The sequence below is a fragment of the Callionymus lyra genome, chromosome 18 (genome assembly GCF_982586985.1).
Source record: "Callionymus lyra chromosome 18, fCalLyr1.hap1.1, whole genome shotgun sequence".
NCBI classification, from domain to species: Eukaryota; Metazoa; Chordata; class Actinopteri; order Syngnathiformes; family Callionymidae; genus Callionymus; species Callionymus lyra.
In genome coordinates this window covers 15892493-15916709 of record NC_141835.1, presented here as the reverse complement: position 1 = coordinate 15916709, position 24217 = coordinate 15892493, and the positions used below count along the sequence as shown (strand labels likewise).

At 41.9% G+C, this 24217-nt stretch overlaps 2 protein-coding genes across 2 annotated transcripts; one reads left to right on the top strand and one right to left on the bottom strand.

Annotated features, from left to right (window-relative positions):
- Positions 1-243: 243 nt before the first annotated feature.
- LOC148060705 (basal body-orientation factor 1-like) lies at positions 244-12721 on the bottom strand. Its single transcript, XM_087780429.1, has 10 exons — positions 12473-12721; positions 12162-12414; positions 11009-11074; positions 9585-9728; positions 9436-9516; positions 8090-8160; positions 6161-6305; positions 3656-4128; positions 3491-3595; positions 244-331 (listed from the first exon to the last, which is right to left on the bottom strand). Exons 1-10 carry the CDS (start codon positions 12514-12516, stop codon positions 244-246), a joined length of 1470 nt encoding a protein of 489 aa, XP_087636555.1. The 5' UTR covers positions 12517-12721.
- A 5869-nt stretch (positions 12722-18590) lies between these two features.
- Positions 18591-24056, top strand: entpd5a (ectonucleoside triphosphate diphosphohydrolase 5a). The gene is made up of 13 exons (XM_087779735.1): positions 18591-19017; positions 19553-19632; positions 19831-19974; positions 20159-20234; positions 20468-20503; positions 20571-20659; positions 20812-20891; positions 20959-21020; positions 21103-21204; positions 22255-22398; positions 22480-22536; positions 23051-23166; positions 23938-24056. Exons 1-13 carry the CDS (start codon positions 18594-18596, stop codon positions 24019-24021), a joined length of 1494 nt encoding a protein of 497 aa, XP_087635861.1. The 5' UTR covers positions 18591-18593; the 3' UTR covers positions 24022-24056.
- Positions 24057-24217: the final 161 nt, after the last annotated feature.

The window sequence follows — 24217 nt, the reverse complement described above, 5'->3', positions numbered from 1 at the left end:
AAAAAAAACAAAACATGGAAATATTGACACCAAAAAGTTTCATTTCTTGGTGAAAAGAGGGAGATGTAACAGCACACACACCAATTAAACAGAAAACTGTCAGGGCTGGCAGTGCCAGCGAGCAGAGCTGGCAGACCTCCAGCCTCCACCATCTCAAGGAAGGACTTGAACTCGCAACCCTTGGTGAGAGTGGACCTTACATGGTAAATAATGAGCCGGACACACACACACACACGGTGCCAGTCAGAGTTCAGGAGCTGCCAGTCTTGGCCCGTGAGTCTGAGCCGGGGTCGGCGCCTGCGTGATGAACGTGGGTCGCTGCTCTCTAATCCTGGAAGACACAGTTAATTACAGCAGATGAAGTTGTGAACGTGCGGCAGAGAAGCAAAACTGCCAGGCACGCTAATTTGAAAGTGCAACTATGTGGACTGTAATCTCACCAGCCTGAGAGTTAAGCAATCATCTTAAGCATGCAAACATGAACAGATTTACACCTGATGGTTCAGCATAAAATAAACCTCTGGGCAAATACAAACCTCACCTGAGATCATGAGATTAAGGTCCAAACGGATTCAAAATGTGAAGATTTAAACATACAAGGATAAAAACAAGTTCAGCGGTTGAAATTGAGCTAAAAACTCTTTAATTTTAGTTTAAAAGTGAAGATTAAATATGTAAACGTTAAAAAAAAAAAGTGAGACAGAATTTTCTTTGATAGAGAGATAAAACCTGTAGAACAGAAAAAAAAAAAAAAATTCTCAGTAGGTGGTCATAATGTTTTGGTTATTTAAGATGTTAAACAATGAGGAAAAACCTCTCAGCTATGTAATGTGACCTTGCATTATTGTGTCAGATTCTCTCTCGTATCTTATTTGAAATTGTCTGTATATGATTTTAATGTGTTAGATTATATCGCTGTTCCTCTTGTATTTCATTTTTATGCGTTAGATTTTCCCATATCTGATTTTATTGTGTTAGATTATATCTTTCTTCCTCTTGTATTTCCTTTTATGCGTAAGATTTTCTCATATCTGAGTTTGATGTATTAGATTCTCTCCCTTGTTTTAAAATTTAACGTGTCAGATTTTTATTTTAAATTGAAATCTCTTCTCTAAATCTCACTCCTTACTCTTTTGTGTTAGATTGTAAGAAATGACATTCTTTCCTAGCTAACTTTACGTGTTAGATTATCTCTTTCTTTCCTATGCATCCAATTTTTCCTTGTTATATTGGTTTTTAATGTATTAGATTATCTCTCTGTGACTCGTATCTGTATTTCATGTTTTAGATTTATTCCCCCGCTATTTTGTATGAGATTTTCTCTCATCCGATTTTTATGTGGTAAATTTTATCATATGTGTTTTAAGTCTGTTAGATTTCTCTCCCCTGTATACTATTATAATGTGTCACTTTTGAAGCCGACTACTTTTGTTACATTCTCTCAATCTCTCTCTTTCACTCGTTTTTTTTAACGTTAATTTGTGAGATTCTCTTTTATCTGATTTTATCTGTTAGATTCTTCCTCTGTCTTGTATCCAAATTATGTAATGTAAATTATGTACTGTATGTTAATTATGTGTAATTATATTTAGTTTTTTCTCTCTTTTTTGTATTTTACTTTTATGTGTTTGATTCTCACATATCTGATTTCTTTTTTAAGTGTTAGATTTTCTCCCTGGTCTGGTATCTAACACGTTACGTGTTGGTAGAAGAATGTGTATTTGATATTACAGACAATTTCGTTTGATCTTCCCCCGACAGTTTTACGTTTAATCCATCCTACTCTGAGCACAGTTTGTCGACTCATTTGAAAAAAAAAAAGGTAATAAATGTTACAAAGAAAATAAAGCTTGTTCTGGACTGAACTTCTGGACCACGACTGAACAGACGAGCGACAGTTTGATTCTTCTGTCAGCAGAACTCTCAACCCCGACGATGTTCTAACACACTGGTGTGTCGAAGTCTAACCGGGAGGTTACCACGGGTCAAACCCATGGACCAGGAGGGAAGTCTGTGGCGTCCAGGTCCATTTTGTGCCTGACCAGGTTCCAGACCAGCGTTAACATGAATATACATCTGTGAACCTCCGGCCCCGCCGATCCCCTGCACCCTCCTCCGAAAATCCTGTTTCCAGCTGCCGGTCGACCGCGAGCGTTCAAAGAACAAAATAAACTCTGGAGGACACATGAAGAGGATTCGCTCGGCTGGAAGCAAAGGGACGTGACCAGATGTTTGTTTCCATGCACAGGACTCTGCGGCCCAGGGTCTATTTTTACGACTGCGCCCAGACTCTTTTTCATTCTCTTTAAGCAGCTGGACGGAAAATCTAATTGGTTCGAAAAAAAAAGGCAAAACTGATGTTTTATCCTCTTCCACTGTTGAAGGCATTAAAAGGCGGGCGGAGCCTCGGAACCCGGACCTTCCCGGCCCTCTCTGTTCTCCGCATGATCCTTCGGTTTTTCGTCGGATTAGACGTTGATTGTTGTTGTTATTATACGGGATCAAGTCGATGAGCGGAGAACAAGCAGCGATGTTGAAAACAACATTTCGGCTGAAAGAACTTCTTGTTCCTCTATTTTTCACGACTGATCTGTTGTTTTAGTTAAACCTCCTCCTCGTTTAAATGATGTACTTGAGTTTCTCTGTTCTCTCGGCCAAAACTTTAAAAGCGTGTTAGATTCTCTCTTTCTTCTTCTGCCTCCAGGCTGAGACTGTTTTAAATGCTGACCCTTCTTCTTTATTTTGACGACTTTTCTTTTTTTTTATTGTTCATTTAGATTCTCTCAAATTTGAATTCTTCAGATGTATGTTAAATAACCTCACTTTTCCACTTAATCTTCTCACTGTTGAATCGGATTTGAACGTGTGAGATTCTCTATCTTGCATCTGATTTGAATGTGTAAGATACTATTTCTTGGATTTGATTTAAATGCGTGAGATTATCTATATGATTTGAATGTGCGATCTTCTCTATGTTAAATCTGATATTATCATGTGAGATTCTCTAGTTCGGCTCTTTAATGTGTGAGGTTCTCCATCTTGGATCTGGTTTCAATGCATCTGATTATCTACATCGTATCTGGTTTTAAGGTGTAAGATTCTCTCTCTTGCATTGATAGATCCTCCCAATTGCACCTATTTTATCTATTTTATATCTGATTTGAATGTGTAAGGTTCTCGTATTGTATCTGAATTTAATTTGTTGGATTATATATCTTTTATCTTAATAACATGGTTTAGATTATCTGATGTTTATTTGATTGTACTTTGTTGGATTATCTTTCTTATCACTTATTTAAATTTGCAAGATGTTCTTTTTAGTTTTGTCTTTTCTAGTTTAAATTAAAAGTGTTAGATTCTCTTCCGAATGTTTTAACAGGAAAAGAGAGGAGGCTCACAAGTCTTGTTCTGTCAAGGATTTGAAATAATATACTGTAGGTGTGTGTGTCCATGTGTGTGTTCTCATTTTTGTGTTCTGATGTGTAGGTACCTGGTTTGTTGACGGTTCATTTTCGCGAACAGAAGCCGCAGGACTTGTTCCTTCTGGGCCCAGGTCAGATCTGACATTTCAACATGGCTGCCCGGGTCATGTGACCTGAAGACGAAGACGTTTCATCAAATCTGATTCGGTGTGAGAAACAAACCTTCAACCTACCACTGGGCAGCGGCGTCCGTCTCCTCGTTGCTGCTCCTCAGGTTCTTCTGGAAAGTTCGGATCGGTGGGAACTTGACCTTCACCTCTGTCGCTGACCTGAGCTGGAGCTGATCCACCTGAAGTGCCTCCTTCCTACACTGCCCTCCGCTGCTCTGGACCTGCTGCCTCACGTGGGCTAGAGCCTCGTGGAAGAACTTCTCCATCTCGGTGCGCTGCTTTACGACTGAGCTCGCCAGTCGCTTGACGTGTCCCAGTTCCTTCTCACGCAGCGATAGAACCCTCTGAAGCCTCTCTAGCTCCACCTGGCTGGAATGGCTGCGGCAAGGACTACTTTTGCCTCCTCTGTCAGAGCGCTCAGCTCCGAACTCCAGGGTCTTCTCAAGGGAGGAGATTTTCACCTTCAGGTTCCCCAGCTCTGCATGTTGAGTGTCAATCTGAGCTGCTTTCTTCTTCACCGTCATCTCAAGAGTGCTCTAGTGACAAAGACAGATGATGTGTCAACTACATGCTGGGATTTCTTCTTATCTGGACAGCAAAGCCGTAATCAAATGTCATTTATTCTGTTAGATTTTCTCTCCTGTTTCTAACACCACTTTCAAGATTTACCCTCTGCATTGTGTTACTCTGGTTTTATTATGTTGGATTCTCTCCTGTTTCTTTCCTGTTCGATAAAGTTTTTAGATTCCCCTCTGTATTGTGCTTTAACACCTTCTGTTTTTGTGTGTCACAAGGTGTTGGATTCTCTCCAGTATCCGTCATGTTAGATTATCACATTTCATTTTGAAACACTTTTCATATTGCCCCTCTGTATTGTGTCTTTTAATGTTGTTAAACCATTTTAAAAATTATGTTGGATTCTCTCCTTTGTCAGCCATGTTAGATTGAATTAAATTTTGTTTTAACTTTTCAGGGTCATCACTGTATTGTGTTTCTCTTAATAATGTTTAACTGTATTACAAATGTGTTGGATCCCCACAAGTATTTCATGTTAAATTTCCTCTTTTATTTTTAACAGAACATTTCAGACTACCCTCTGTTTGTGTTTCTCTTCTTCTCTTGTTAAACTATAGTACAATTGTGTTTATCATGTTAGATTATCAGTTACTTTTCAGATTCCCACCTGAATTGTTGTTCTCTTCTTCTTTCGTTCAACTGTGTCACAATTGCGTTGGATTGTCATTGTTAGACTATCCATTTTGTTTTTCTCACAACTTTTCATTTATTTTAATGTGCTTCCTTTCTTATGTCGATAAACTGTGTTAAAACTGTGTTGGATTATCACCCATGTTTTCCATGTTAGATTATCACCTTTGATTTTCACACAACTTTTCAGATTCCCATCTGTATTGTTGTTCTTTTTTCGTTCAACTGCGTCACTATGCGTTGGATTGTCTCCTGTGTTTTCAATGTTAGATTATCCATATTGTTTTTCTCGCAACTTTTCACATACCCCTCTGTATTGTGTTTCCTTTCTTCTGTTGTTAAACTGTGTTAAAACTGGGTTGGATTATCTCCAATGTTGTCAATGTGAGATTATCACTTTTGTCAAGTTTCCCCTGTGTATTATGTTTCTTTTCTTTTGTTGTTAAACTGTTGAATTCTCTTCTACTTCCTTCCCGTTAGATTATCTATTCTTCATTTATTTTGTTTATTTTGTTGTAGTATTATCACTCTCTTCTGTTATTTTAAAATCACAATAAATATCATTGTTAGATTTTCTCTAATCAAAAACAAAATACAAACAATATTTGAAGTTATGAGGGAAATTTGGCTTCTCTGTTCCATTGACTTATCACTAACCTTAGACCCCCCTCAGCAAATACTCTTAGGATGCCTTTAGTGAAAGAAGGAAGTTGTTTTCTCGGTGGAAACCGATGACTAATTAGGTGTGAGTAGTGTTGCACAAATAAGGTTTGGAAACAACGACGTGAGCTCAACATGTTCTAAGCCACTTTGTTGTGATGTGTCAGCAGGAGCTTGTTGCTGATTCCTTTAGATTAACTGTTGCTCGGTTACCATAGCAACCCTCGACTCCCTTCTGACTCACAGGTAGTGAGTAACGCTGATACGTTTAGAAGCGTCTACAGGAAACACCAATAAACGAATGGCTGCAGTGGTCGGACTTCAACACGTTGTCCGGCTTGTTCGCCCGCACACCTTGTTTTTGCTTCTGGACGTGAGGGGTTCACTGTCACCGTCAGTAAAAGATGATGCCGCCAATATTTATTTGTCTTCAAGAGGCACAGGCAGAGACCTGCGAGGCTCCAAAAACCGTGGAAACTCACCACAACCGCCGACCACTGAGAGGCTGGCTGCGAGTGGAAAGGCGGCGGGTTGGGGGGGCTTGAGTCGACCACAAGCAAAATACACAGGGCCGCACAAGTAAACAACACAAGGAGGAACCACCTGAAATATGTTTCATAACTGAAATCATTGAGAATACTTGTGTGTGTGGGACGTCGATGAGGAGCCTCCGTGTTTGTTGTCCTTCTGGCTCAGACTCACCTTGTCCAGAGCCAGGGAGGCGTTTTCCTTCAGCAGCGAGTCCCTTTCTTTCAGCAGCTGCTGCGTCTCCTTCGTGTGATGTTTGAAGCATTCGCTTAGACGAACGTTCTCCATGAACACGGAGCGCGAGGCGTCGTCGAGTTGCCTGGAGAGTGAAAGTCAGACGGTCACAGAAAACACATTTGACCCGGAGGCCGGTAATAATTGTTTTATACCAAAGTTCACCCATGTTTTCTTGTCATGTGACAATGATTGACACCTATCTATAGTTTATTTCTGTGCTGCGGACTTTGATGGCTGCAGTAAAAAGGTCAAGGTCAAATGACAACGTTTTCCAGGTCTGAAATTACACAGGCCTTCCTAGTTGTTCTACTCTGAGTCTCTCCCGGATGCCTGAGCTTCACTAGAGTAGTGCCCAGGAAATCCTTACATCTTGTTCTCTCGGTCGGATGGACGGATGGATAAAATAATGGATAGAAGGGAGAGCTGGATTTCAAATAATAATATTAAAAAATGGATAGATGATAAAATGGATGAAAAATGGATAAAAGGATGGGTGGGTGGCTTAATGGATTGATTTTGGGGGGATTTTTTTCAAAGGGTGAATAAGGAATGGGTTGAAAAAAATGGATAAGATTACATTAGAATAGATAAAAGGATGGACGGATGATGGATAAGAGGCTGGATGGAATAAATAATGAGGTAAAAAATAAAGGAGGGATGGGTGGATTGATGGATAGATGGGTGGATAAAACGACAAATGGATAAAATAATCGTTGGATAAAAAGATCGACAAGTAAAGAATGGATAAAAATATGTATGAATGGCCGGATATATGGACAAATAAAAAGATGGATGGATGACACAATCAGTAGATAATATGAAGGGTTGGTTAAAAAATGATAAAAGGGTGGATGGATACAATGAGAGATAAACAGATGGATGGTATGAAAAATAGGGTCAAAAGTGGGTGAATGGATTAAAGGAAAGATGTCAAACAGGATGGATGGGTGGATTGATGGATAGGTGGGTGGATAATATAATTGTTGAATGAAAAGATATATGGGTAAAAGAATGGATAAAAAGATGGACGAATGGTCTGATAGATGGATTGATAAAAAGATGAATGGATAAAAGGTGTTAGGTGGGTTTAAAAAAAAAAACTGCATAGAAGGGAGGAGGGATACAATAATAGATAAAAGAACGGGTGGTATAAATTGATATAAAAGAATGAATGGATGGAGAGATAAATGAATGACAATATGAATGTTTGGATACTTAAATATCAAGAGGAGGGATGTATAAAAAGGATAGATGCATACAAGAATGGATGGATTTCAAAGCAAAAGAATGAGAAGAAAGTTGTGCCGTCATGGGTCTTCTTGACTTATTGAGGTTGATCATTGATTCCGTACATTTGTGTATTTGGTTGTCGTGGTAACTCAGGAGTGACAAGAACATCAACACTGTCCAAAAGTTGAACCGTCTTCTGTCCAGGGTCCCATGAAGGAGGCAGTGTCTGCCAGCGCATCCGCCTCGCGACTTCCCTCCAAACCAAAATAGTTTATCTGCGGCTTCCGCGAGTTTACGACGGGCCGTTGACACGTGAGTGACGTCTGCACGGGTGGTCACGGAGTGAGTCGGACCTGTCAATCTGGGTGTTTGATTGTTTGACAATAGAAGCGGTGGAGTGGAGGAACAAGTGAAGGACCACCAGAGTCCATGTTGACGTTCACTGAGCTGTTGAAATCATGAACAAAACATCCACCTTCAGCTCTGGAACAGCAATAAACAGATCCTCTGGGATGTGATTTTTGGCATATCGTGAGCCACAGCGGTTATAATATACCATGACTTCCGAATGAATGTTTGTGGATGTACAGTTTGAGACTTTAAAATAGTTTGTTATGGGACGTTAGTTACACTTACACAATGGCTTCCTTGTGGGCGCGCTCCACCACCACCGCTATCGTTTGTTCAGCCTCCCTCTCTAGTCGAGCCTGAAGAAAAATGTACAGATGTAGTCAGAGAAGTTTGATTCCCGACTCATCAGAGTGGAAGGAATAAAAGGATCGGAGGACATTGGGAAAGTTGAATGAAAGGTCAGAAGGAAGCATGGATTGATGGATTGATGGACAGATGAATGACTGCAAGAATGTAAGGAAAAAGCAAAAGATTGATGAAAGGATAAAAGTAAGGGAAATTTATTAAAGGACAGATAAAATAATGGAAGGACAAATATAAAAATTCTTAAAAGGATAGACAGATATATGGATGGATACATTAATTTATGGACAGATGAAGGGATGTAATGACACAGGGAGAGATAAATGAAAAGAAAGAATAAAGTATGAACAGATGGATAGATAAACGGATGGATGGCGGAATCTAAGAATGTAAGGACAAAGCAAAGGGTGGATGAAAGGATAAAAGCAGGGAAGAATAATAACATGTATGGACAGATGAAAGGATGGAAGGACATAGAGAAAGATGAATAAAAAGGATAGAAGGCAGTATGGACAGATAGTAAGGAAGTAAGAAAAAATCAAGAAGGTTGATGATGAAGAAAGGATCTATCAGTCCATCCATCCGTCCATCCGTCCGTCCGTTTGTCTGTCCATCTATCTATCTATTTATGAAAGGATAGAACAAGTAGGAACAGATGGAAAGATGGACAGACCGAAGGATACATGTAAGGATGTAAGGACACAGCAAAAGGTGGATAAAAGGAAGGATGGAAAAAAATGACTGATGAACATATTAAATAATGGAAGGACAAAGAGAAAGATTGTTAAAAGAGTGGATAGATAAATTGGTCAGTGGTTAAAATAATGGAAGGACAAAAATAAATAATGATGGATGGATTGATGGATAGATAAAAAGATGGATGGATGGATGGATGGATGGATGGATGGATGGATGGATGGATGGATGGATGGATGGATGGATGGATGGATGGATGGATGGATGGATGGATGGATGGATGGATGGATGGATGGATGGATGGATGGATGGATGGATGGATGGATGGATGGATGGATGGATGGATGGATGGATGGATGGATGGATGGATGGATGGATGGATGGATGGATGGATGGATGGATGGATGGATGGACAAAGCAAATGATGGATGAATGGATAAAAGATGGAGGGTTAAATAGATAAAAAAGATGGCTTGTTGGATGGATGGATAATGGGATGGATGGAGAGATGGAAGGATGGATAGACAAAAAGAAAGATGGATGGTGGATCGCAGGTAAAAGAATAGACAGACCTTTTCTTTAAAGAATCTGTAATCCATGGTGTTCCGGTTTTCCCTGTGTTCCCTGTCCGTGTCATCCATGCTCTCCCTGATCTAGAGACACAAGCAGGACCAACAATCAGCTTCATCAGTTCAATGTAAACCATTGAAGACAGACGTACGTCGTTCAACTCCTTCTCCATCTCAGCTTTCTGCTTCTCGAACTCCTTGATCCTCCTCATCCCCTCCTGGACAAAGTCGAAGTCTCCGGATCTCTTACGGAAGAGTTCCTTCAAGTCATCCATCTCCCGGGTGTAGTCCTTCACCTGATGGAACAGGAAGTAGCATCAAAACTGTAATGAAGCTCGTGCCGACATCGTCCATCTTAGAACATATGTCGCCTACTGATGATGTCATATGTTTATTAGCTTGTCAACATGAGTTAGCTCCAGGACAAACACGATTGTTCACTAATCTCTTTGCCTTATCTAATAAAACATATGTTAAATATATAGCATTTAAAATGTAATAATTGCTTTTTAAAGTTTATTTAAATTGGAAAAACTTATTTGTGCAGAAACGTCCGACTATATTTTCTTGTTGTGATCCATGAATCTCTTTACAATCCTGTCCAAGAACGAAGATGCCACGAGAGGAAAACTCAAAAAAACATAATTTCCTTTTATAATAACCATGACTGCGTCTCCACAGAATCAATTATTCAGTCTGACACCGCAGTCAAATACAATTATCACCTCGGCACGAGGAGCAAAAGAAGCTCTTCCTCACATCCTGGACCACATAAGAATAATCCTTCTGTAACATTTATGATGTTTTTTAGCACATCCAGACCAGAATTCCCTTCTTTTTCCCGAGAGAAAATTCCCCGCGCTCTGTTCTTGAGAGTTGAAAAACAGCTGCCCATGTTTTTTTTTTGTTTCTGGTGGCGTTTTTCAAATTTGTCATGTCACTTCAGAGGTCAGCGAGGGGAGCGGCGGTCGAATTGACTTCCTCTCGCTGCGACCTCAGAGGTCATTATAGAGGACATAGGGCTGTGACACGAGAGGCGGTTAGCACATTAGCAGCGCGACAGTTGTTCCAACCGTGGGACATTTTTAGCAGCGACGAGTTGAGACAACGGTTCAACTTAAGGCTTGTTTAGGGAGAAGATCTGGGTTCAGGTACGACAAGGTACTGCTCGGCTTCACCGGGATAGACATGGTTGGAAGTTTCCTGTGAATCACACGCGGTTCTAGGCTCCACCACAAAATGAACCGTGGACCAGGACTTCACCACAGAAGTCACTCATTCAAGCAATTGTGGCATAAGATTGCCAAACTTTTTATCCTTTGATGTTTAAGTCCTTTAATTCAGGACATATTGTGATTTTTATTGTGTTGGATCAACACAATAAAACGCAGTTGTCTAAGACAAAAAACCCGTAGATTTCAAGCGTGGATGTTCTTGGACATCTTGGACTCTAAATACAGTCACCCATCAGGAGGAGGTTCTCGGTCCCCTTGTTTGTCTTCTACAGAACATGTGCTTGCTCAAGTCGCACTTTTTATGTCCGTGGTTTTTTCGTTGTTTTGTTTGCGTCGCTCACCAGCTTGTTCCGTTGTTCACGTGCAGCTGCCTCTTGACTTTTGAGGGCTTCCAGCAGAGTGCTGATCTATAAAAGAAAAACACACCACGTCTCTTACAATGACGGTTTTTTCAACACCTACAATTTTCGGAGCCCCCAACTAGCCTGGGCACTGCCCACAGACCAGGACCGCCCGAGAGTGACTTCATAAAAATGGACAAACTAGCACTCTTGTTCACAGTCCTGGACGTCTCTCGTTTCATCCCCGGCCACTGACTCAACGCCAGGTCCTGCTGAGACTGAGCTGCAGCGACAAGTCCATCCTCTGGTGCTAATAATAAGCAGGAGCCAGAGGAGCAAATAGCCCAGAACATCTTCTCCTGACAAACCACTTGAAGCTTTTCCGTGGGAACAAAAAAGGGATACCTAAGCCAAACTAGCTCTTCCAGCATGTTCCTGGGGGGGTGCCTTGGGGCCTCCTGCCAGATGAACATGCTCGCGGTACCACATAAGGGGAATGTCCAGGAGACAACCTATATAGGTACCCAAGCTAAAGCTCAATTATCTACTATGTAAGTAAGTAAGTAAGTCATTTTTATTTGTATAGCGCTTTTCCAGATCAGGGTCACAAAGCCCTTAAACGATCAAAACAATATTAAGGAAAAGCCTGAACAAATAAAAACTATGTTTCTTGAAGGAGTCAGTAGATCCATCAAGCGCAAAGAGAGAGGAAGATCGTTCCAAAGCTTAGGATAAGTATTACCATAAGTAGATTCTGATCCACAGACCTCAGAGACCGAGCTGGGGTGTAAGGCTGGATCAGATCAGTGATGTAAGGAGGAACCTGACCATCAATAGATCTGAAAGTAAGAACTAGGATTTTAAAGTTGATCCTGAAAGAAACTGGAAGCCGGTGAAGAGTTTTAAGGATCGGAGAAATGTGAGTTCTTCTACTTGAGCGGGTCAGAACTCTGGCTGCAGAGTTCTGAATCAACTGCAGGCGAGACAGCTTCTTCTTGTTTAGACATGAAAATAAAATGTGAAGGAGAAGAGGTTCTATTTTGAGTCTCTCCTGGATGACCTTCTTTCTAAGCGAGGGTCAAGACACCTTGTGTGTTTTGGTTAAACATCTAAAACATGTCCTTTACAGTGGCTTTTACAGCGTTTTCCTGACCTTGTCTTCTTTCTCAGCATCCCGCTTATTAAAGAAGCTGTTAATCTCCACGCCGTCTTTCTCCGCCTGGTGCAGCCGGGCGGTGAGCTCCTGGTTGTCTCGAGCCAGATCGCCGCAGCTCTGGCGGTACTGAGCCAAACTCTGCTCGCTGGCATGCAGCTTCAGCTCCCAGAGGGCGGCGTTCGCCTTGATCTTCTCCACGTCCGTCTCCTTGTCCGCTTTCCCGTCGTGCTTGCCATCCTTCTTGCCTTTCCTGTCGCACAGCGAGGGAGGTTAGGCAGCAGCCAATCGGGTAGTGGCGTTGAACTCACCCGGCTTTGGAGCGCTTCACTTTGTTGACCTTCTTCTTGGCCATCCCAGCACAGGTGACCCCCTCGCGACGACCGTACGGCTGATGTCATCGAGCTCCTGTTTGTGTCGCCGCCATGGCGACGCCGGCTGCCGGCAGAGGCTCGAATTTCATTGCCACTGTTTAAAAAGCCACAAAAGGCGGGAGACCTTAGAAGGTTATTGTATAGAGGTTTATTTCCAGACATAAGATTAGCTAAATTATTGTTTGAAGCTGGCACAAGGTACAACAAGTGATGTTTCACAGAGAGAATGCATGGCTGGATTTTTGTATACAAAGTTTTATTTTCTGCCCGTAGTAATGATACGCCACGGGCCGTAACTTAAATGGTTCCTGGACTTCCATCCTGAGAAGATTTCGCCTCGGGCTGGAGGGAGCTGTGTGGAAAAGAAGAGTGCACAGACAGTCAATCAGAAGGCTGAAATGTAAACAGGCAATCTGGAGTCTCCGATCAACCTGCATGTTTTGGGTCTGAGAGAGGAAACCAGAGCTCCCGCAGAGGCTGTGTGGGAAGACTTGACAGATACATTCTCTGTATCCGATTTCCTGGTCAGATTTTGCTCTAAACAATAAAAGATCCGGGAATTGAAGTAATCTTCTGAGAAAATAGATGATTTTTGTGGCTAACTGAAACATTTTTGAGACTTTTTTAACAACTTTATTTTAGAATACTTGTATTTAAAGTCAGTCATTTTCTCCAAGTGAATCATCAAGTTTGGAGAATGAGTCGAACCTCAGATTTTTCTTTGACTAAGAGAAGATGGACAGACGGATCTGCTGTGGTGAAGAAAGAGTTGAGCCAAGAGACAAAGATTCACATTGAAACGTGCATTTCTTATCTGACCTGTGGTCACCAGCTTGGAAATGCGCACTTCATTTATTTCTTGATTTTCATTGCGACCAGATATCGTTTGTTATTAAAGCAGATTGTAGATTATCTTTACTACCCAGTACATTTATTAATGTAAAGTCAGTCTATGCTTTTTTTTTTACTTTACATGTTTTGAAATTGACGATTGATGGATTTTTTTTAGCGTTATTTAATTGAAGATTTGAACGATGTTTTGTTGTGCGGCTACTACTGTTAGCCACGAGCTAAGCTAGCAAATATAGCATTCAGTTTAAACTGTCCTAAATTTACATTATAGTTTAAAAAAGACTGGTAACACTCACTGTCTTCCATGTGTTACGTAAGTTAACTACCAAAAAGAGCAACTATTTCCTACATTACTATACACAATGACGGTTTAAGTGATGTCATCTGCAATCTGTAATGTCAGTTAAAGAAACAGTGTCCTTGTATGAGAACATGGTGGTAAAAATAAGTGATGATTTAAAAATTATGAAACATAGATAAAAATAGATAAATATATAAGTTCAAAAATAGTTAACAAATTGGTAATAAATACGTGACATATATACTGTAGAAATGATCAATGTTCTCAGTAAAAGTGACTCACGAAATGTACCAGACACAGTGGCACTGGTTTTCGAAGAACAGCCGATGAGATCTTTTTCTGCTCAACGGTTCCACGTGATGCATCGGCTCGAGTCGGCAACATCGTCCGTATTATCCTGAGATGAACTTCATGTTACTTGCTGTCATTCCCACATCTGCTTGTTTTCCAACAGGAGTTATGGGAAAACCACAGAGATTCACGTAAAAGAATCCTGCTTTACAACTCTTAACAATTCCACCCAACAGAAACAATGAAAAGGTCATAATTAGAGCCCACACGCCCGAGCCTTCATCTTGTTCTGGGGTGTGAAAAGTGACGGCGAGGATCAGTCATTAAACAAACAGAGATAAGAGAAAGTGTTGGGTGTAGCTACTGTAAACTTCAACGTACAGGGTTGTTCTCGGCGCTGGCATCAGGAGCCGAGTTTGAAGACTAAATTTAAAGGTAATTACTATGACAGTGAGGAGAGAAAAACTGAAATAACCTTGAGCTGTTTCAAAGCTGTCATTATCATTGGAATTGTAATGACAAGGTTTGGGTCTCTTCAATGGACCTTCTGGGGTAGGACACCCACAAACATGGCATTCCTGAGGGCAACGTTGCAGCATATTAATGATACATTGCAGCATGTAGATTACAAAGCTGGGGTCCCTTCTTGAGCTTTGGGGTTTCAGTTAAGTTGAAACTAAACGCCGAACGGCCGAGCTTTAAAAACATTGTTTGTAATGCGCTGTGTCATGCCAGGCGGCCTCCGTGCATCCAGCCGCAAGACATATTTACAAGACACAAGCCTTTCAATATGGCCAAACAAAAAAAAAGAAGAAGAATAGATTGACGGTTGAGGAAAATGGTTTCAGAAAACGACTGACATGTTTGGGGCATTATTATTAATTTCCTTCTACGACTAATTCAATCTCATGTACCCAACACTGTGTTTCATACTGTAAGCGCCACTGTGGAATAGGCAGGTTTGAGGTTTTTGGAAACTTTGCCCTTTTTCATTAGGGTAGTAAAGTTCTTTCCTTTAACATTCGTTGTCAGCCATTACTTAAGTTCTCAGTGGGATTCAGGTCAGGGTGGCCCAAAAGGGCGACATTATTTTTCCCAGTGGATGTTCTCCGACAGGTGGTGATTGTCCAGTCGTCAACAACGGGGTGATAGACACCAAAGGTAAGTACCCTGTGAGCCTGTTCAAAAACTTTTTTTTATTATTATTTAATAACTTTCTAAATATCTTTGGTTTTGTGTTTAACTATTGAAGATTCAAAAATGTCATTAGTGATCTAGAGGAATTTCCTCGTCCATAATAATATATATTTGAAGTTATTTCAGAAGTGTGTACCAAACTGATGGTAGTCCTTCAAGACAAACAGACCTCGGGGTAGTTTTTAACTTAGGTTGATGACCCCTGAGTTAGAAGCTTAATCACCATCATCACTAACAGATGAAACTGTTGGTGAATGTATGTTACTGTTTCGGCGTCCCTACACAAGCTGAAGCTATCCTTCCAGGGGATTTTAAAAGACCAGCTTAGATCACGATTTGGAGCCTCTAAGTGGGATCTTTTTCACGCCATATATTTAGATATAGACTTGTAGATAGTTGAGTTGGAGGACAGATGAAAATGTGTCTTGTTTTTTTCGGGATAATTGTATGCCTGTTGGACTCTAGGCTTCATCAGTCATGGGTCTATGAATCATTTTTGGAATCACAATCTTCAGGATCCCTTCTGCAGCGATGACACATTAAATAAGAGTCCTCGCTTTCGCCCTGTTTAAAACCAGAAAGACACTTGGACTTTTCCATCAGGAGGTCACGATGGTGTTAATATAAGAGCAGAAGCACCATCGCTTAAACAATGACTGATGTTCTTTTGTGGTACATTATGCAAAATGAAACCTTTTTCAAACAAAGATTTTCAATCATGGAAAATTACACTCAAATCTGGAATCTGCGATGTTTAACTGTCCAGTCTGAGAGGTGCCATTATGGTTAAGATCGGTAGCCAATAGCCACTGAAAGAGATAGCCTAGAATTGCTGACGTAATTACTGCACTTCAAGTCTATTTCCCAAGGGTTTTTCTGAAGACTCCGTCCATGACTAGCAGGTCCACTTGAACCTCAAAGGCCTCTCGACACAAGAACAACAAATTGTAGTTCACACTTCAAATGTGACTGAGCTAATCCGATAATCCTCAATAAGCCTTTAAAAAAACCTTCAACCCTTTTCTCTGGTCACTTAGTCAGGCTGTTAACACGCTCCTGAGATCAGCTCGGGCACAAGTCAGCGAGAGGTCCTGCACATGTACGCTTTGATAGGGGCGCACGACCATTGTGGTAGACCTCAGGATTGGAAAATAAGTAGCCACAGGATTTAGAAAAAAAAGAAAGGATGGAGGAAAGAAAGTCCAATATTTTTAGTCCAAATTACAGTGTTGGAACAGTGCTTTGCAAAGTCGAGTGTCCTGGGAGGGGAATGGCATGATGGGTGAACGCCGGTGCCAAGCCCCTCCCTCCCCACATTGTCCTCTACATGGACTTCTGAGTGCCCATCTGCAGAACCTCTGCCCTGTTCTTACCCTCGCTGCCGCGGCGACCTCGGTTTCTTGTCGCCTCACAAGGAGGCGAAATAGTAATTGCACATGTAAAGAACAGGGTTGGGACAGGGTCAGTGTCCCAGCAAGGGTGACCTCAAAGTCTGGACCATGGCCTTTGTTGATACAAAGTTCGGCGAAATACATAAAAACCTGGGTTCGGGTAAGGTTTACAATCTGCCGCAGGAACACGCCGCCGTCCCTGAAATCTACAGAAATTGCATAAGAAAAGGATTGTGCGCACCGCGTGATGTATGTTGCCAAACACCCACGTAAAGAGAAGTAACAACCACTTTGGCGAAACGTGCCCCGCTGGCCAAACATTTTTTATCCTGAGCAAAGATGTGGTTGACTCAGGGATGAGTGGGAGGGAGATGACTGCAAACTTTTCTACCGGCTAACTGAGAACCAAATGATCTACGAGGTGACAGTGAGAGGATTTGGTCGTAACGAATAGCTCTTTTTAAAGTATGAATCCTGACATGTGAGGACTCAACACACAGCTTGTATTTGCTGCTTCACTCAAAATGATTCTTTAATAAATTAATAGGTTCTATATGTTTGTTTTTTTAAATACAGGAAAATCACTAAGAGAGAGGAGAACTTTCAGAACTTTTCTTTTACACAAAAATTATTCGGCCTGTTTTAATTTAAAACATTTTATTCAGCATTTGGATTATGTTAATGGTAATTAGCTTAACAAATATTTAGAGAAAAAGCTTACCAAAGAGAGTCAAATCTGCTAAATGTAATACAATGATACTTTGTTATTTATGCTGTAATCTAAACACGTTTCAGTTCAAGTTCTTTTGTCTTTAGTCCCAACAACATAGGAGTGGCTGACACCAAGAGACCGTCACATTTACGATTTTCCATGAAGGGATTTTTGAGAATTACATGTTTAAAAATTATATTTAATGCCAACTCATTCTTTATCAATATACCAATAGGAAAATAAAATAAATATATTGGAGAAAAAAGGGTCCCCATGTCTGAGACCATGGTCCTCAGTCTACAATGTCATTTTCAGGTTGGAGACGAGTCCATCCACAGGCTGAGGTCTGAATATCTAGGGGTCTTGTACACGAGTGAGGGGAAAGACAGGTCAGATTCAAGTACTACATGGAGCGAGCCAAGGAACACGATCCCAGATACAAGAGTATTCTTAGCAGGTGTCCCTCTTATTAAAGCTCAGTCATCCAGGAGAGACTCGAAGTACGACCAGAGTAGGTGAGGGACACTGGCATGTTGTCGAACTCTATTAAGGACATGCTCTCAAATGACCTGGAAACACCTTTAACAGAGGGAAGTGTGGACCTCTTCAGCTGAGCTGCTGCCCCCACAACTCAAGAAGAAACCCAAGTACCAACACTTCAAATTCATGTATAGAATGTATACATTACTGTCTTAAAACGCACTTTTTCTGAAGTTTCCAAGAGTCTCAAAGTCTTGGTCGACTGACCAGATGAAGCTGCTGCTGTGTTTTTACTCCACAATGAGACTTATTCATCCTTCTCTGCGTCTTAAAATGATTGGAACAATAGTGGAGTGTTTTAATTGCAGCTCTGGTGACTTTTAATTGAAGAGAGTTTTAACATCCCTCGGGTCAGCAGCCAGATTGAATCACGTGTAGCACGAGTGTGTCGGAGGAGGGTTTGGGCTGGAGCTCCAAAATAGATCTTGTAAAAAAAAAAAGTATTTCAAGAGGATTTCTTTTTCTGAGCGCCATTCATTTGGACTTCTTTATTAACATCTTGGATGAGATGAGGAGGGGAACACACCTCCTCCTCCTCCTCCTCCTCCTCCTGGTCCTCCTCCGGCTCCTCCTCCTCCCACTGGTGCCGCAGGTATCTCCAGCTCTTCTCGCCGGTTCCTCTGGGATGGACCGTCCCAGGATTGGTGGATGGCTTCTCTCGGTGTGGCTCGCGTTTCTTTATAAAAGAGTCAAGAGGTGACCGGATAGTCCTGAGTGTGCTTCGCATCCTCTGCGTGAGAAAGACTTTCTTTTTTTTGTGATCCGCCTCCAGAGATGTCTTCTCCAACCCTGCTCTCCTCCCTGCTGCTGGGGCTGATGCTCCTCTCGGCGGAGGCGACCTACTACCGGCACCACCGCTACGTCCCGCACTTCTTCCGCTACCGGGAGCCCCCCGCCAACCGGGAGCCCACCTCCAACCACCTCCCCGAAGTCTACCAACCGGCACCCCGCGCCCCGACGCACCCCCAGATCCCCGAGGTCCTCCACCCGGCGCCCGAGGTCCTCCACCCCATACCTGAGGCTTTCGACCCGGTACCTGAAGTCGTGCACCCGGCACCCGAGCACTACCTGCCCGAGAAGGTCCACGATCCCGAAGCCGAGCCCGAATCCCCGAACAGAGTTTTTTACGGGGTCATGTTTGACGCCGGGAGCTCCGGGACCAGAATCCACATCTACAGGTTCATCCAGAAAGATCCAGGTGAGCAGAGCATTCATTCAAAAACTTACTTTATTATTTTGAAATTTTCTTTACGAATATAAACTTAAATATTTTAAATGTAGTAATATATTTTTAAAATGGGTAGCCAATTAAAAATTCTGTGAAATTATATTAATTTTCTTACATTTTTTTTATACTATTTTTTATTAGTAAAATAACTATTAAAAAGATACACTTATTGAAAAAAACAACAACAAAAAATTAAGATATCAGGACAGGGAAAATATATATAATAATAATAATATAATAAATAATAATATAATATATGAAAAACTGTAGGAGTCAAATGACCATCTGGATCCATAAATCAGTTGAAGAATGGTTTGAAGATATACAACACGTTCTTGCTCAGGCTTCGTGCATGTTGTGAGCTCCATCAACTTCAAATGCTAAAAAAAAGTATAGAGAAAATAACGTTGGGTAATATGATTGGTCGGTAACAGTGGAGATATTCGATGTTTCAAGTTGATTATTTGATGCTAAAGAAGTAAAAACAACGACCATTTGTTTACAGTTGAGCTGCCGGTGTTGGACAACGAGATGTACCATGCCGTGAAACCTGGACTGTCTGAGTACAGAGACAACCCGGAGGAGGTATGTATACATTCCCCGCCTCCATCATTTAGTAATAACTATCAGGTGTATTAGGGAGTTGGTCTGCAAAAAACTTGACAAAGTACTGGCATTTTCTCTGGGCTGGGTTCATGCGATGATTGTGTAATTACCAAAAAAGACCTGTTGGTGCCCACTGGAGTCTGCTCCCACCTGACATCTCCGTCCTCTTAAACGCAGGGTGGGAAAACCATCAGGCAGCTGCTGAAGATTGCCATGAAGACCGTGCCCGAGGAGGAGTGGAAGAGGACGCCGGTGGTCCTGAAGGCAACGGCGGGACTCCGGATGCTGCCCGAGGACAAGGCCGACGGTCTTCTGAAGGAGGTAAAAACTCAGAGTCTCTCTCTCTCCCCGGAGAGCGGGATGAGAAAAACCACTAATTGCTAACAGCATCAGAAACATCTGCGGAGCGACCATATTTGTAACTTCATGAATGAAACTGAGGCGACGGTCACGCGTGCGGTGCAGCGACCTGTCAATCTTAAAAACCCTCCCTGATGTCTTCCAGGTGCGGGAGGTTTTCCACGAGTCCCCCTTCTACGTGCCCGGCAACAGCGTCTCCATCATGAACGGAACCAACGAAGGTAAGACTCTTTCGCCCGCAAACAATATGTCATTACTTTTTACAAGTCTGGTACCTTATTGCGGGTAATAAACACCGAAGCGTGAGCGCCGGCCCCACACCCAGTGCGCTCATCCCACACCACGTGCGCTCGCTCTTTAATAAAAAGCCCTCAGACCAGAGCAATTACCTGGGGCTAGACTACAGATGGATTTTATCATGCGTCTAAAGTGTGCGTCTCTGGTTGTGTTGCAGGAGTGCTGGCCTGGGTCACGGTCAACTTCCTCACAGGTGAGACAAATTTTCGACACATTTCTCTGAAGTACACGTGTGCTTATATACCGTGGTACCCCGACAGGCCATCTGTACTCCAACACCAGGCGAACTGTCGGGACCCTGGATTTGGGCGGAGGATCGACCCAGATCTCTTTCCTACCAAAGTCAAAGGTGAGTTTCTTTTCTAGTTTCAATGAGTTCTTTTTGTAATGAAGTATAGCTGTTAAGTTCAGGTACATATTTACGGTTCAGTCTAGCTACTAACAAGACGTGGGAGTTGCTCCGACATTTGACCAGGTTTAACACGACTTCCCTTTCGACAGAAAACAGTCCAGCTCGCTCCCAAAAGTTACATTGCCAACTTCAACCTCTTCAACAACACATACCAGCTCTACACACACAGGTAAACACACACCTGAGATGCCTTATTGTGACACTTTTTTTAACACTTTTTTTTCCAACACACGTAGCTACTTAGGCAACGGAATCCTTGCTGCCCGGCTAGCTACACTCGGAGCTCAAGATTCCGATGGTGAGTTGTTTTTTTTACAACATCCTTAATAAATAACTTCGTATTTATATTTCACCTTTATTCCTTTTTTTTCCCAATCTAGACCTGGACTGGAGAGTCTTCACCAGCTCTTGCCTTCCCAAGAAATTCAAAGGCGACTTCACTTTCGGAGGCCTGACCTACCATGTCAGCGGATTCCCTGACGGTGAGTTCAAAGAACACAGTGTCGTACGCTCTGACATCAAGAAACTCAAGCAGCCTCTGAAGTCGTTTGATGCCAAATTGCTCTTAAAAAAAAAATTCACCCTCCAGTGGAGCGTTTCGTGCAGATGAAAGCGAAAGTGTCAGTTTACTTCGCAAATAAGGTCGTCACTCCCAAACCGCAGCGGCACTGAGATGCCGCGATTCTTCTTCTGTGTGTAGCGCGCGGCGTAATCTGGAACCGCGCACAATTATGAAGTAAAAATACACACCCGGGCCCGAGCTAACTGCCTCTCCCGTCACACAAAGTTTACTGACTTCTTTTACTCGTCAGGTTGTGAAAACAAAAAAAAAAAACCTTCTGGGATTTCCCTCCTTTACTATCCTCCAACCCTCGAGGTCATCCGGGCCACTTTTTCCAAGTCGCTCATTAAGACGTCGTAAAGTGATTTTCAGTTGACGCCACAGCGCTAACGACCGCTTCTTACATCACGCGGTTTTTGAATAGCCAAGCTAACAACCTTCACTTCGCTAGCTCCCGAAGGCAGTTTATGATATCATCGTTACACATTTATTTGCGAATCGCCACACAACAAACTATATTTATTCACACACTTTTATCCAAAGCAACGTATGATGCTATGCTAATATAACGCATTTAGAATGTCAGTGTTTCACAATGTTTTTCACCGTTTAATCGCCATACAGTAACCAGGAAGTCAAAAACACAACTAGTTAAAAACAAGAAATGTCCATTTTATTTATTTTTTTAACTGTGTTTTGTTTATTAACCCGTAGCTAGCGATTAAGTGTTAAGTATTCAACATTAAGATAAGATAATCCCTTGTTCGTCCCACGGTGGATAAATCGGCAACACTGATCAATGTCGTACATTAGCTAGTTTTTATATTGCAAACTCCACGTACAAAACTGTATATATAGAAAATGAAAAGTTTGATAGTTCAGTAACAGTAAAAGTACACAAATAATTAAAAAAAATCACGATGCTAAGGAAGCAAGCAGAGGTAAGACTTACACTTCTTCATCTCCGCAGGTTACGCCGGCTACAAGCTCTGCTACTACGAGGTGATGAAGGTCATCAAAGGAATCGTGCATCAACCGTACGAAGTCAAGGGCAGCAGCGTCTTCTACGCCTTCTCCTACTATTTCGACAGAGCGGCAGAGTCTGGCTTGATCGGTAAGCACCTAAAAAAAGTCCTCATTTACTTCAATATTTTAACCATCATTTTAACATTGTTTTTTTTTTCCCGCCCCAAAGATAAAAACCGAGGTGGTGCCGTCATGGTCCGAGACTTCAAGAACAAAGCTAAAGAAGGTGAGTGCTTCTGAACAAAAAGGATGGAAAAAAAAGTATTGATTATCTTTATTTAGTATTTAGTAAATTATCTGATCCTCTTAACTTGTTGTAAGTGAGGTGATGCTAATTTCTTACGCTTTGTAGCTAAGTTAGCAACATGGCTAAATGACAGAGTTAGCACATTAGCTTATTTTGCAATGTATTTGTTCTAAGCTTGAACAACAAATTAAGGTATTTACCTTAATAAAATACAACGTAATTATCCTTTTAGCTAAAACACTCAAAGAAATGTAATGTTAAAGTAATTCCGATTGGAAAATGATCATGTGATTCGTCAGGTGTGTTCAGAAAAACATGAGCGAGTCGTTCAGTCTGACCCGAAGACGTCCGTCTGCCGTAGTCAGGGACCTGACAACCGCATACTGACGCACAAACACAAAGACTCACACAGACGCACACCCTGACCTGCGGCTGATCCTCACACCCACCCTCAGATCTCAGTGTGACTCTGGTTTCGTGTTCTTCTGTCTAGTTTGCAACAAGATGACCAAATACCGGGCCGTCAGTCCGTACCTGTGCATGGACATGGTCTACATCACCTGCCTACTCAAGGATGGGTTCGGCTTCAAGGACAACACGGTTCTGCAGGTGAGATTCAAAAAAACATACTTACAATATGACAATATAGCTTTTTTTAGGCATTAAAAAAGTGCTATGCTAGCCCTTTAACGCGGCAACCAAGTTTTGGTTAGCATTTAAGCTAGCCTGACATTCCATGTTGCCCTTAGTAGTTGCTGTAGTTGCAGCAGCTATGAGCAGGTGAACGTCAACTACCTTTGCCTTACGGCTACTTCAACGGCAACTCCAGAGGGACAACATTAAATGTTACACTAGCAACTTCGTCACGGCATCAACACATTTTTCTTCTACCACGTTAGCATATAAACTACCTTCTGTCAGTGTTAGTTCCTAGCTATCGTTTACTAAAAGAGTAGCTGTTAAATACAAAATGTTCCTATAGTAGTTGCTACATGAGCACCTTCATCCTAGCACTGTTAGCATTTGGCTAACAAAAGCACCCACTTTGACGCCCAGTCCCAGCGACATTAACATGTTAGCTAGCCTACCTCGCTTTTATATATTATTAGCATTTAGCATTTTTAAATTACTGAGTTATCGAACTCATATACAACAATATCGTATCCCTGACTTAGCTACATTAGCATGCTAAATGGCTTTAAAAAGTTGGGTATTTTTAACATTCTTAAGCACTTGACGTTAACATTCTAGTCTTTGGTGTCAGGAATATGCCTTCTTTTGGCTTTAATAATCGCCAGCTAGCACGACAAGGACTGCATCTTTATCGTGGCGTAGCTGACATTAGCTAGACGATGCTAACAACCTCCGTTTCTCTTCCAGCTGGCTAAGAAAGTGAACAACGTGGAGACGAGTTGGGCTCTTGGTGCCACGTTCGACTATTTCAGAGACCTGAACATCCACTAGACAGCGCCGCTCACTGGCGAGCAGTCAGCACTGAGAGCTCCCCCTCCCCCCCACACACCAGCACCTCCCGGAAAACACCCGCCAGGAAGTGTAGAAAGAAGAAGTTTTGTCGCGGCCAGCAGTTCCTACTGTACGTCCAGCTGAAAAGTGGATCTTGTTTACGTTTTTTTTTAAACCATCTGCGGCGGAACTCTTC